This window comes from Leptodactylus fuscus, chromosome 7, assembly GCF_031893055.1.
Source record: "Leptodactylus fuscus isolate aLepFus1 chromosome 7, aLepFus1.hap2, whole genome shotgun sequence".
NCBI lineage: Eukaryota > Metazoa > Chordata > Amphibia > Anura > Leptodactylidae > Leptodactylus > Leptodactylus fuscus.
The window spans coordinates 129,442,439-129,456,532 of record NC_134271.1 but is presented as its reverse complement, the minus strand read 5'-3'; the positions used below and the strand labels follow the sequence as shown (position 1 = coordinate 129,456,532).

The following is a 14,094-nucleotide window of genomic DNA, read 5'->3' as shown; positions in this document are numbered from 1 at the left end:
CTACTAAATTAAATCCTTCTTTCCGCCAAACCAAGATAGCATATGACTATACATTGTTAAGTTCACAACACCATATACTTACCTGAGATTACTTATCTATAGGTATTTATGTACTGTATGGTACCATTTATGGAAATACAACATGCCACCATTTTTTTAAAGCTATCCATACCCTTCAGAATCCGACCATTTGCTATATAATACTTTATTAGAGATTACCCCCTCCCCATGTCCATCTAACAATACACCAATGAAATGTATAAGCTTGGACCCTTCCATTCAATCTATAATAATAGACAGTAAGAATCAGTGGGCCAACATTACCTAGTGGGGCCTAGTCCAGGTGCATAGGATGCATCACTAATATACCGACCCCATAAGTCATTTTTCTTAATTTATTGACAACTATTGGACTAACTTTGTAAAAACTAAAAATAATATTATATAAAAATGCTGAAAAAAAAATCCAAATATATTAAAAATATTGAATTAAATATAATACTAATATATGGTTAAAATTTACTAGAGTCTGGGGCAACACGGTGGCTTAGTGGTTAGCACTGCAGCCTTGCAGCACCAGAGCCCTGAGTTCAAATCCCACCAGCAACAACATCTGCAAGGAGTTTATATGTTCTCCCCGTGTTTGTATGGATTTCCTCCCATACTACAAAGACATACTGATAGGGGAAAATGTACATTGTGATCTCTATATGGGGCTCAAAATCTACAAAAAAAAAATAGAGGTTACAGGGGCCACAGTGGACCCTGCAACCTCTATAATTTTTTTTTTACTAAAGCCTAGAAGACAAATGGGATTTCAACAGGAAAATCAAAAACATTTTGAGGCGTTGAATAAATTTTATGGTTTATTTTATATTTTATTACAATATTCGCTGTACAATTTACAAAAAAAAAACCACGTTAACATTTAAAATGTGTACAAAAGGCATAGTTATCTCTTTATCACAAATAGTATACACTGATATTACAAAAAAAAAAAAAAAATTGGGACAGATATTGCAAAGCTCTTTTCAAGTGCAAAACGGTTTATACAAATAGGAGCAAAGGACACTACGGGAAGCATTTTCCTCATAAATTATTTAAATAGCATATCTACAAAAAAAAATAACCCATAACACTAAACAGCAATACAAAAAAAAATAATCATTTATACATAAAAAAAAAAGCAACGGAATTACTAAAATATAGAAAAAATATTACAATACTCTTTAATACAAAAAAAAAATAAAAATTAAAAACACTTTCCTGGGGGTACAAAGTCATCGTCACTATATACACAACTGATTAACACTACAGTAGATTTTCAATGTTTTTTTCTTTAAATATCTCTCGATTTTTTTTTTCTCCTCTCAAATCCAAGACATTTTCCGTTTCTCAGTCACACAATGAGGTAATATTTGTACATGAAATTTTCTATCTGTTGGTTTGCTCTTGTATTTTTTTTTTTGCAGCAGAGGACGGTGTACCTGCCGCGGTGTAATGAGGGTGTTATATTACGGTATGGAGAGAGACATATGGTTTGCATTTTAGCGTCTCGCACAGAGAGTGTACTGTACCTTAACTCTCCACCCCTCTTGCCTTGCTCTCCCTCCGGTTCTCGACATGCTATGCAGTCTTGCACTTTACAATAGTACAGTTGTAAACACAGAGTCCTAGGCCTACGAAGGCCCGGTCCAATCTACCCCCCGCCTGACATGTAAGAACAGCATCGTTACCATGTATCCTGTTAATTTTTAATTTTTTTTTACATTTTTTAATAATTTATACCTGTATCTCTGAATTGATGCCATCAGCTGTTTTCGTCAACGCACTTGTTTTTGACGCGCACCAACAGATAGGTATCCTATCGAGCAAATATATCATTTTTTTCATGTTTTTTTTGCAAAATGCTGGAAGAAGTGCATTTTGTATCCGTTCTAACAAAAATATGGTTCATCTGACACACAAAAATACTACATTCAGACACTATCATCCAGGCAGTGATACTTGTGTCCACACCGGCTACACATGGATCATCTGTAACGCTACCATAGCTACATCGGTATACCATGTATCAACAGACTTGGTGATTCCATAGACAATGATAGAATGTTGTCTTTCATATAAAAAAAAAACTAAAAAGAATTTGTAAAAAAAACACCTTTTTTTCCTGAATTATTGCAACTTTGCTCTTCGGTGGTGAAGCAACCACTCCAGTAAGATATCAATCTGTGCATTACTAGTTTCTTTGTCACTGGTTCCAATATATTATATAGACCTAAGAGTTTTGGAAATGTTTTTTTTTTCTTTTTGTTCCCCCCCAAGGGGTATTTCAAAAAGCACATTCTTCTTTGACCAAAATGTTTTTTTCTGTAGATGTTTCCTTGAGGCACTTGTAGGAGGAAGTCTTTAGTACCTTGGTAGACTTGGAAAAAATGGAGACCGACCCCAAGATGTTGCACTGATGAAGATAATACATTAAAGTCATGTCCATTCCTTAGTTTTTAGATCTTGGAGTGGATTTTTTTTTTTTTTTGTTCCATCAGAAAAAATTACCGAAACAAAAAAGGGGATGTAAGAAATTGTCCAAGAGATGGAACAAATCTAACATATATGAAGGTGCTATGAGGTTCCTTAACATTCACTGAATGCATAAGATCTGGATTTATGAATCTGGAAAAAAAAAGAAGAAATATTGTATGATTAGTATAGGTTGGAATTGGATACACTTCTTAAAGGAACACTCTAAGCAAAATGGAGGTGCTAGGCCTAGTGCCAAGTCTGAAGGCATCATAAAGGGGTTCCCTCTTCGACTCCTTGTCTCATACATGGTCTTTGTTTTATTTGAAAAGTAGACAACCCCTTTAAGTGTTATTAATTATTCATCTAATAATTAATTATTAATCTAATAATTCCACTTACCTCTACATTCATATTTGAGATCTGAGAAAAACACCATCTCTTGTGAGAAGACGAATAGACCAAGTCTTCCTCCAGCATAGGTCTTGTCGTAAATTGGTCCTGAGTCAGCCATGATTTTCTTCCCTTCATACATAACAACGCTATAAGGGAACAAGAAGAGAATGGTTAATAAAATTCGTAAGTCATCCTATATCTTGAATCCAATGTCTACAATAGAGATGAGCGAACACTGTTGGGATCAGCCGATCCGAACAGCATGCACCCATAGAAATGAACGGAAGCACCTGTGACGCCGGCCTGACGCCGGCAAAGTCAGCGTCACAGGTGCTTCCATTCATTTCTATGGGTGCGTGCTGTTCGGATCGGCTGATCTGAACAGTGTTCGCTCATCTCTAGTCTACAATTAAAGATTAAGGTTCTTACCGAATGAATCCAGTCTTTGGTCTGTGGGTTAAATGCATTCTGTAAGCTGTGAAATCTTTCCATCCTGTATGACGAGGGTCGTGCCACAAAGTACGGACCTGTAGAGAAAAACACGAGCACAGGAGGTTATTCATGGTGTGAGGGAACTATGATAGAGTCCAATACAATTCTGCAACTTTGTTATATCAAGAATATTTTTTGGAAGATCCACTTACCTGTCCGGGAGTGTTTCCGGTGTGCCACAAAGCATTACGCAAATGCTCTCCTGGTCCAGTTGTTGAGTTGACGACCTTAATGGAAAGACCAGAGTATCCCTGAGCCTTGGTTGGAGTTAAATCCCAATAGGTCTGGGTGATTTGTTTCCACATGACCACATAGAATCGGCTGCTTGATTGGTAGCCAAACACGAAGCCTGCGTAGTCATCATCACGCTCAGTGTTAATGAAGAAGGTGCCACTGAAGTCTACTGCACTGAACTCATCGAAACCTTAGGAGAGAACAAGAAAGAGGTTATCTACCTGCTACAAAAAAAAAACAATATACAAAAAATGTAAAAAAAAAACCTTTTTGTTAATACTTACCGACTGCAATGCCAGGGTCACAGTTAACGGTTTGAACCAGTTCTTTGCCAAAGTGTCTGACCATCCAGTTGGGGTCAATCTGAGATGTTCCTTTAGGATCCAGAGGAACCATTTGGAATTTACGGAAATCAGTTGTACTAATCGCTACGTTCTCTGGGCAGACATCTTCAGCATCGGGGATGTTGTCATTATCAAAGTCGTATTGACAGACATCACCACGTCCATCACCTGGAAGAAGAAAAAAAATATTTTGAGTCTGGTCTATCTACCACATACTGTTAATGTAGGTCCATTTGCCAACTAAAAACATCATCCATTGGCTTACCATTACTATCGATCTGGTCAGGGTTGGGCACCAGTCTGCAGTTGTCTTTGTCATCTGGAATACCATCATTGTCATCATCGTGGTCACAAGCATCACCTTTGCCATCTTTATCATGATCGGCCTGGTTAGAATTAGGAATGTATGGGCAATTGTCCAGGTTGTTCTGATGACCATCTTCATCTATATCTTCATTGCTGTCGCATTTATCTCCAATGAGATCGGAGTCGGAGTCAGTCTAAATTGGAGAAAGAGAGAAAGAGCGAATGTGAGCCATCTGTTTAGAGAGCATAGGAGGCAACTGGTATGAAGCCAAATGAAGATTGCTGGTTACCACAAACATTTGCTAGGACAACATCACGTAACTGTTGACATGTGTACAAACTCGAATGTGCTTAATGAAGTGGATTTGGGTTACATTGGATTTTTAGGCTTAGGATAAGAAGAGTGGCATGGTATTAAGGAGACTCGTGGTGCTGCTTTCATGTTGGCATATTAGCCTTTTGGGATGATATGCTGCCAACAATGCCTTAGTAGTGGAAATCCCTGGAGCTCTTGGGAATGGAATGAGTAAATCTTGTGTTGTACGGAGAACACAGTTTTTGCAAAGATTATGCGTTACTTGTTTTGTGGGAAATATCTGTTGAAAGCAAAAATTCTGAACTGTGATGCTATGGAATTTACGCATGTGCTCAGCTTAACACCGAACAATAAAGTAAGATTAAAGAGGAAGGGCTTTACAAAAGTAGCTAATCCGTGATATGCAGAATGGCACGGACAGGCTGATCTAAACTGGTAATCCTCATGGTCAGCTATCCGCTGATGCATATGACTGTGGAGTCTTCTGACGCTAGTGTAAAACTTTGGAATCCAATCTGCTGAAACCTCAAAAGTCAGAAGAACATAAGCTATATTCTATCTGAAGTACCTGCTGGTGACTGCTATGATCATGTCCGACCATCAAATATGGTGATGTATGGATATAACTTGTGGTCTATGGAGTGGGTAGACCTTGTAGACCCTTCTTAATCTTAAGGGTCCAGTATCTTCTGCACTCCGTAGAGTTACGACTATGCATTAAAATTGAGAAGATCAAGTGTTTACCTGTTCTGGGTTGTGCTCCAATGGACAGTTGTCGCACTGATCCCCAACACCATCTTTATCACTATCCCTCTGGTCTACGTTATAGACATAGGGGCAATTGTCCTTCTCGTTGAGTATACCTGTAGAATCATAAGCATAGTTGGTGTTATTAACATCTAGATACAGACTGAGCCAAAGCAAGATATCATCGATGAGTTTAGCACTGACTATCCACCAACAGGCTAATGCTACCATTGTTATCTAGGCCAACTTGTTAGGTTTGGGTTGTGCCAATAACTAAACCAATATCTACGTTGGTAATAAGCCATGAAAGAATACGTACCATCTCCATCAATATCCACAGCACAGGCATCTCCTTCTCCATTGCCATCTGTGTCGGCTTGGTCTGGGTTGTGGTTGTATGGGCAGTTGTCGCAACGATCACCCACATCATCCCGATCGTAGTCATACTGAGCAGGGTTGTATATAAGTGGACAGTTGTCCTGCAAAAGAAAAGGCTGACTTAATATTTGGCCATTTTTTACAATGTTTACCCCGTTAAAACTCTAAAAGTAGTTTTCGTGTTTCCATTTGGACAGTTTGCTTGCGTGACTACATGGACGTGATATTTTTAGCACAAGCATCTGTCTGTGAGGTTTTGGAGGTCTTGCTCAAAAAGTATCACTTAAATGTCAGAATCTACGTATTGGATTTAAGGATGGTAACATCTGCTTGTTGCAAAGTTTCGTATCCTACTGTTTGCAGGAAAACCCTGGGGTCAATTTCACTTTCAAAGTCCAGTCTTAGCAAAACACTTCATAGTATGAAGCTAGCCAAAGGATTTCACAATTTACTGGACAAATTTCACAACCGAACGATATATTCTTCTCAAAAAAAATCCAGCAGTGTTTACTTTCCTGCTGTTTTATCTAAGTCAGTGAGAGGCCAAGAAACCCAATATCTAAGGTGGCGAAAACATGAATACGCTCATTGTTTTCTTACCCGATCATCTGGGATTCCATCATTATCATCGTCATTATCACAAGCATCTCCAATTCCGTCTTTATCATAGTCTTCTTGGCCGGAGTTGGGGAGGTTGGGGCAGTTGTCCTAGAAGACGGAATATTGTGAGTCAACTGTGCACACGTGTTTGATGATACATTTGCATTGCGATAAGACGTTCCAGGAAACTTACTTTGGTGCAGTGGTAAGTAGCATTAGCAACACAAGTGAGGTTCTCATTTGGCCATCCATCCAGATCTGTGTCTTCACCACAAATGATTCCATTACCAGCATACCCTGGTTTGCATTCACAGCGGAACATGGGGTCACTGTAATGGCCGAGGTAGATGCATCTAGCATTTTTGTTGCAGTTGTGTGTTCCATCGGCACAAGGGTTCTGAGGCTTGCAGACCTAGTATGCCAAAATAGACATATGTTACCATGAGCTCTACCGAATACTTTACTTCAACATCCTATAACCGAAGGCAAAAAACTTTGTCTAGCCAGAAGAAAAAGAGAATAACCGACCTGTTTCTTTGCATTGGCGTCCTCAATACTTTTGCCGAATGGTTGTGTGCCAGAGTATCGTGGAGGGCATGGAAGACAGTTATATCCTGGCTCGGTGTTCTCACATCTGTGTACCCCATTGAGGTTAAAGCAGGCATCGGGTACTTCCTTGCACTATTAGATGAAAATTTTAAGAAATTAATATAACATAATTGGCAATTCTGGTGCATATTAATGAAAGGTCGATCAATTAAGATAACAAACCTCGTCAACATCAGTACACATAATGCCATTTCCGCGGAATCCTGTTGGGCAAGAGCCACATTTCCAAGATCCATCAACGAAGCTTGTGCATTTAACTCCAGCAAAGCAGGGATTGGATAGGCAGCCATCTTAAAAGAAGATACATATCTTAGTTAGAACCTGGCAGAATGTTATTTTTAACAACGACAGTAGAAAGTCGAGTTCTTTTTGCCAATGGCTTACCAATAGGACAGTCTTGTTTGTTACAGAGCTGGCTGTCAACATTTTCTCCAACGCAGTCTTTACCACCATGCTGGGGTTTGGGGTTGTTACAAAGACGTTCACGCTTCTGCACACCACCTCCGCAAGTCAGAGAGCAAGTGTCCCAGGGTGACCATGGTCCCCATTGGCCATTAACTGGAAAAAAAGTTATAAGACAAGTGGATTATTACTCATGTTTTCTAGATAAGCTACAGAAATCGGGACAGAATGATCCATTCATGTTAGAAACAAAGAAGGGTCTATGGCTTCCCCTGGAGTGACCTTTAGCCGATCGTCACACTTATCATACACTGGAAAGTTGACATAATACAGTAAATCATTGCCTGGTTTCATTTGTGTGATATGTGACCTTTCAGTGAAGCGCCATCATTATAACAATCTAGAAGAACGGACTAAATGACAACATGAAAAGAAGCCACAAAACAATGGAGAGCACTCACTTGGACAAGCATCCTTCTGGCATGGCTTGTTCTCCCTTCCTTCTCCGAAACATTGCTTGCCATTCAACTGAGGAACAGGTGAATTGCAAAGACGGATTCTAGTGATCTGACCGCTTCCACAAGTCACAGAACACGATGACCAAGGAGACCAGTGACTCCATCCACCATCTTGCTTAACTGGAGGGCACAAAATAATTGGAATTGTTAATCTCAACTCAAATGCTACAAAAAATGCAAAACTTGGATGGTTGATTGATAAAACCCATGGTTCAGTGTGTAAAAACAATGGGATGTGTTTGTTTAAGTTTTAAATCCTAAAACCATCAAAGACGCTCTTAAGATTAAAAGAACCAAAGGAAGTTAAGAAGATTATGTCGGAACTTTGTAGCATTGTTCAAAAACAACGAACATGGTGTGTTGGAATTATTGGTCGGTGTCATAGGCAAAAAATTCTGTCAACCACCCAAAAACGTAAGAACCAAGAACGGGACTGGCCAACTATGTTATGTTATGTTGGTGGGCTGTTCCTCCCCCAATAGATGATGTTGGGTGAAAGGAGAGGACTTATTAAATTTTTGAATTTAGATCCGATTTACTCACATCGCTTATCACATTCTTGGATATGGCAGGATCTAGTTTGGACTGAGGATCCCTCACAGCGGTTATTGAGACTATCGCAAGATCTTCCTCTCTGCTGAACACCATGGCCACATGTTACAGAACATGGAGTCCAGTCAGACCATGGGGACCAACCATCATCGGGAGAATCGCTCGCTACAAAAAGAAAAAGACATAACCTTTAATACAATATTACTACCCAAATATATCACGCTGAAACTGAAGAACCTGATCTGTCCTACAGGAGTACACGTAAGGTTCTCATGGCTATAAATCTCTTGTGTAAATGGTCCATGTTAATGGACAGATAACATGGATTAGATTTCAATAGAAAGCTGAGCTGTATTAAATCCAGACGCGTGTGTCTGAGAAGATAAAGACCCCATAACTTATGATAATTGGAAAAAGGTTTTAGTAGATGCATGAGGATTTTGGCTGTGCACGCTGAGGATTTGTTGTAGGGAAGTTCCATACATGCCAAGGAGATAGAAATATGAAGCGCACAGGACTGAGCAGGTCTATCGATGCTTAGCACTTGCAGCTGTCCTACTTTCATGAGAGCTATTTTATCTCTGTCCTGAATCAACTTGTTCAGCATTTACAAGATTAATATCTGCATATTTGTCACTACGCCTTTTAAAATGAGATGTTAGGCCCGAGGCCTCAGATACTCCTCCTGAGCAGACAAAAATGCTAATGAAGGAATGTGGGGATATGAATCACCGGGATCAAGAACTTGACTTTTGTTGCCTCCAAGTCCTTACACCTTAGGTTCTTTAGGACCCTTTTATCTATGTTTGGCCTGCCCAGCTATATAAGGTATAGAATACTTACGCCAACATCTGGGGCAGCATTCACCATCTGGAATAGTGGCGTTGGTGCACTGCACGATGGGGCAAGAAACCTTATGGCAGATAGTTATGGAGTTCTGCATAAAGAAACACAAAGTGGATTTGATCAATAGTCATTCATGAACCTAGTAACAAAGAAGTCAACAAGTATGGAAGTCTTATGGTGGACCTTTATATGGCTACTGTCTATGAATTGTAGAGGAGATATTAAGTCATGTAGGACCTTTGTATGACCACTGTCTATGGAAATACAGAAGATATTAGGAAACATGACCACTGTCTATGGAAAATACAGGAGATAGTCGGCCATGTAGGACCTTCTCATGACCACCGTCTATAGAGTGTATAGAAGATATTAGGCCATGTAGGACCTTCTTATGACCACTGTCTACAGAGTGTATAGAAGATATTAGGACATGTAGGACCTTTGTATTACCACTGTCTACGGAGTGTATAGAAGATATTAGGCCATGTAGGACCTTCTTATGACCACTGTCTACAGAGTGTATAGAAGATATTAGTCCATGTAGGACCTTCTTATAACCATTGTCTACAGAGTGTATAGAAGATATTAGGCTATGTAGGACCTTTGTATGACTACTGTCTATAGAGTGTATAGAATATATTAGGCCATGTAGGACCTTCTTATGACCACTGTCTATAGAGTATATAGAAGATATTAGACCATGTAGGACCTTCTTATGATCACTGTCTATAGAGTGTATAGAAGATATTAGGCCATGTAGGACCTTCTTATGACCACTGTCTATAGAGTGTATAGAAGATGTAGGACCGTCCATAGAGTATATAGAAGATATTAGACCATGTAGGAACTTCTTGTGACTACTGTCTATAGAGTGTATAGAAGATATTAGGCCATGTAGGACCTTCTTGTGACTACTGTCTATAGAGTGTATAGAAGATATTAGGCCATGTAGGACCTTCTTATGACCACTCCCTATGGAATATTTGGTCAGATATCTAAAGTAGAGTCAAGTTGTGATCCCATAATCTATACAGTCCTAAAACTGAATATTGTATGGTTATATTTAATCCTGACCTGCCACAGACGTTCATCACTACGTGACCATGTGACCATAAGTAAGCAAGCGGTATTACCTGGCATGTACATTCAGTACAGGCGTCCACGGTCCACTCATCCATATTGTTGTATTTCACTCCTTTATGTAAGCAGCCTGGTGCCACACTAGCGAGCATCTTAGTTTCCTCACCCTACGAAAAGCAATAAAGTGATTAAAATCCACATTTTTTTCTTAAAACATTTTTTCCGAATCAGTCGATAACTCCAATCCGACTTACCACTTTCTTGATACTGTCTTGAAGAGTTGAGATGACAGCCCGTAGACCTTTCATTTCCAAAAACATATTGTTCAGGTCGTCGCAGGTAAAACCGCAGACACCATTGTAGTCCTTTGTCTTGTGACCAATGAAATTGGTGCGAATAGCCGGGCGGGAGTCATTGACTGAATTGTCCAAGTCATAGTTTGCTGTAGAATATGACACAAGGAGAAGATCATTATGATTTGATGCCATGTAGAACTGAGATTGGGAAAGTTGGTGTCTTAGCAAATTCCTTGCAAACTATCCTTACATATCCGTATATTTTACTTATCTGTAATATAATTCTACTATTTATCTACATGCAAGTACGGTATTATCGGACTGGTTATACTTACAGCTGGAGCAGCCTTTGTTTCTAAGAATCACATCTATGCTGGTTCCAAAGACAAAGCGCAGGTTTTGCAGAACACCCTGTAAGGAGAGATGCACCGTTACACTGGAGTAGTCCACAAATACCACTATGGAGTAGATATCATCCCTAGTGTAACGTAGTGTACATATACACCCGTATTCAATACTAGAGCTGTTCTTGTAGGACCTACCTGAAAGTTGTCTTTCACTCCTCCTTTCGCCACTCTAAGTTGAGAACTGCTTGCCAAATCTCCATTGAGGATATGATGGATGGGCACGTCCAACTCAGCATTTTCCATCTTGTCACATCCCACGTAGAGCTGAGCTCGGTCTTCTTGGATGAATAGGGTAATGTTCTTCCAGTGGCCGGTAGACAGCCTAGCTTCCTCAACAGACACTACCTGCTGTTTGTCGTCTACGCTCATGCTCAAGTCTAGTGTTCCAGCTTCACCGTTGGAGGTTAGACTGAAGACGTGGCCACTGCCATCTTTTCTCTCGATAGACAACAGGGCTCCTCTAGACTTCTTGGCTTGTTTCAGTGTAGCCAACAAGATAAAACCCCGTTCAGCTCTAATAGCATCCAACAAATCTTGGAATTTATCTTCTGGAATTGCTGGAATCTTGTTGGGATTTTCAATTTTGTAAGCCGGGCTTGATGCATCTGGACCTTTCGCTAGGAGGACTCCTAGGGCTTTACGGCTACCAATCTTACGGTTGAGGCCGGTTAACTCAAACAGGTCAAATACGCTGTTGTCATCTGCTCCATTCTCTGTGGTAGAGAAGATACCAAATTTAAGAACTTTAAGAAAAGTTAATTTTTGGCCAAGATGCAATTATGTAAATATATGGAATATTTCGAGACTATGACTAACTACATGATAATATTATATAAAGGCATTGCAGGGTGCAGGATCCTTCTTACCTGAAGCTTGCTTTGTCTGAGGTACAGTCAGCATTACTAGTAGAAATATTCCCCTCATTAGCCCCATGTTGCTGAATATGGCGATTTCTTTGGGGAAAAAAAGAAAGAAAAAATATAATATTTCAATATAACGTTATTCATACCCATTGATCATCAGTCTACATCTGCTTGTATGCCAGCCCTTAGTATTTACTGAGCTACACCATAGACAGCCGGGCAAAGTCTAACCAGAGACACATAATACGCTGTGTACAAGTAAAAGGGCTGTAAAGAAATCACTGAAAACCAAGTTCAAAGGCGCAATTATAGTAAATTATATAACCAGCACATCGTAAAAACAAGGTGTAGCTGGAGGGCAGGGAGACGATGAACCACATCCATGTTATTACACCTGCGCTACAATGTAGTGTCATGTAAGTTATATAACTACATTAAGTATATGTACGTATCGACATATACTATACCTATAATGGTAATACAGAGATAAACTATGTGCAGCATACTATGTATATAATGCTATACACAGTCATTTATGTAATATACTACATATAATATACATATGAATATAGATAAACTATGTGCTGTATACCATGTATATAATACTATACACATTCATTTATGTAATATACTACATATAATATACTATATACATGTGAATATAGATAAACTATACGATGTGCATATACAGTATGCTATGTACATATACTATGCTATATGCAAATACTAAGTATACATGTATAAATTATATCCATCTATGTAATATACAACATATAATATCTACATACATATATTAGCAGTACATAGATAAACTATATAGAATATACTACATGTGCTATGCCATATGCGAATACTAAGTATACATATAGAAATTAGATCCATATAGGTAATATTCAACCTATAATATCTATATACATATACTCGCACATATACTGCATTCTTTATGCTATACATACATTCTATATCCACATATATATGTATCAGCTGTACATAGATAAGCTGCACACTTTGTATTACATATACATACTGTATACACATATAAATTACAGTATATACATACAGTAGCTGCACATATATCCTGCATACTTTGTACTATATATACATGCTGTATACACATATATATTACAGTATATACATACAGTAGCTGTACATAGATATCCTGCATACTTTGTATTACGTATACATGCTGTATACACATATATATTACAGTATATACATATAGTAGCTGAACATAGATATCCTGCCTACTTTGTACTCTACGTCCATGCAGTATACAATTGGTAACTATATTTGGTACCTATATAATATATGTATATTTGGTATGTATGTAGATTACAGTTTATACATAGGCTATATGGAATATACTATATGCTACACTACGGCACATACAAATTAGCACAAGTTACATATAAATAGTAGTTACTTTTACTGTGTCTCAAGGATACGTTTTTTTTAGAAGACAGACAGGTAGTCGTACCTGTTCCTAAATAAAGTATCTCGTATCCGAAAAATGCATTAAATATTCACGGCGACGGATCCTGCCGCTACCTAGCAGGTGCTATTCCATTACATCTATTCTATTACCACCTGACCAATACACCTATGAACACAGTTACAACAGCTCTAAAAATGTAACAACTCTGCCTATAACAAAGTGACCATGAAACGCGTAAAGTAACTAAAAAGTGAACCCAATAACGCAAACCGCCATAAAGCCATCTAGCTATAAGCCGTTCCAACACCTGCTGAATGTGAAGATATCCGCAAGCACCTAAAGTCTATAGCGTATGAGTCTTAGGCAGCGTACGGCGTCCCCTTACATTGCTTTGTGGCCAGGGTCTATAAGTCCTGCTTGGTGGCTTTGGTCGCCCGTGTCTTCTGCAGTCGTGTAGTCCTCTGTGTGCGCTCTGCAGGCGTTCTGATCTCTGAGCTGCTGGGCTCTCCCTATAAAGGAGCCTTTACATTCCTGGAGGCTCCGGTGGCCAATCACAGGCCGGCAGGCAGGAAACGGGCTCCTGTTTATTCTATGACCTCACAACATGAGGGAGAGACAGCAGCAGCAGCGGCAGCACAGGCTGCCCATTCCCCTCTGACGCATGCTGAGGAATTTCTTCATGACACATCCATAGATTTTTTTTTTTTTTTTTCATTGCAATGAAATCCAACAAAGGAATACAGAAGGGAAAAA

At 39.1% G+C, this 14,094-nt stretch overlaps 1 protein-coding gene across 1 annotated transcript; it reads right to left on the bottom strand.

Moving 5' to 3' along the window:
- Nucleotides 1–853: 853 nt before the first annotated feature.
- THBS1 (thrombospondin 1) lies at nucleotides 854–13,820 on the bottom strand. The gene is made up of 22 exons (XM_075283032.1): nucleotides 13,727–13,820; nucleotides 11,910–11,996; nucleotides 11,179–11,756; nucleotides 10,972–11,047; nucleotides 10,595–10,782; nucleotides 10,394–10,507; nucleotides 9,258–9,351; nucleotides 8,406–8,579; nucleotides 7,806–7,982; nucleotides 7,327–7,500; nucleotides 7,105–7,232; nucleotides 6,862–7,014; nucleotides 6,527–6,745; nucleotides 6,334–6,441; nucleotides 5,675–5,834; nucleotides 5,353–5,471; nucleotides 4,252–4,486; nucleotides 3,927–4,154; nucleotides 3,561–3,832; nucleotides 3,346–3,443; nucleotides 2,923–3,062; nucleotides 854–2,673 (listed from the first exon to the last, which is right to left on the bottom strand). The coding sequence occupies exons 2-22, from the start codon at nucleotides 11,974–11,976 to the stop codon at nucleotides 2,666–2,668; spliced, it is 3,510 nt and encodes a 1,169-aa protein (XP_075139133.1). The 5' UTR covers nucleotides 11,977–11,996; nucleotides 13,727–13,820; the 3' UTR covers nucleotides 854–2,665.
- Between the last annotated feature and the right edge of the window lie 274 nt (nucleotides 13,821–14,094).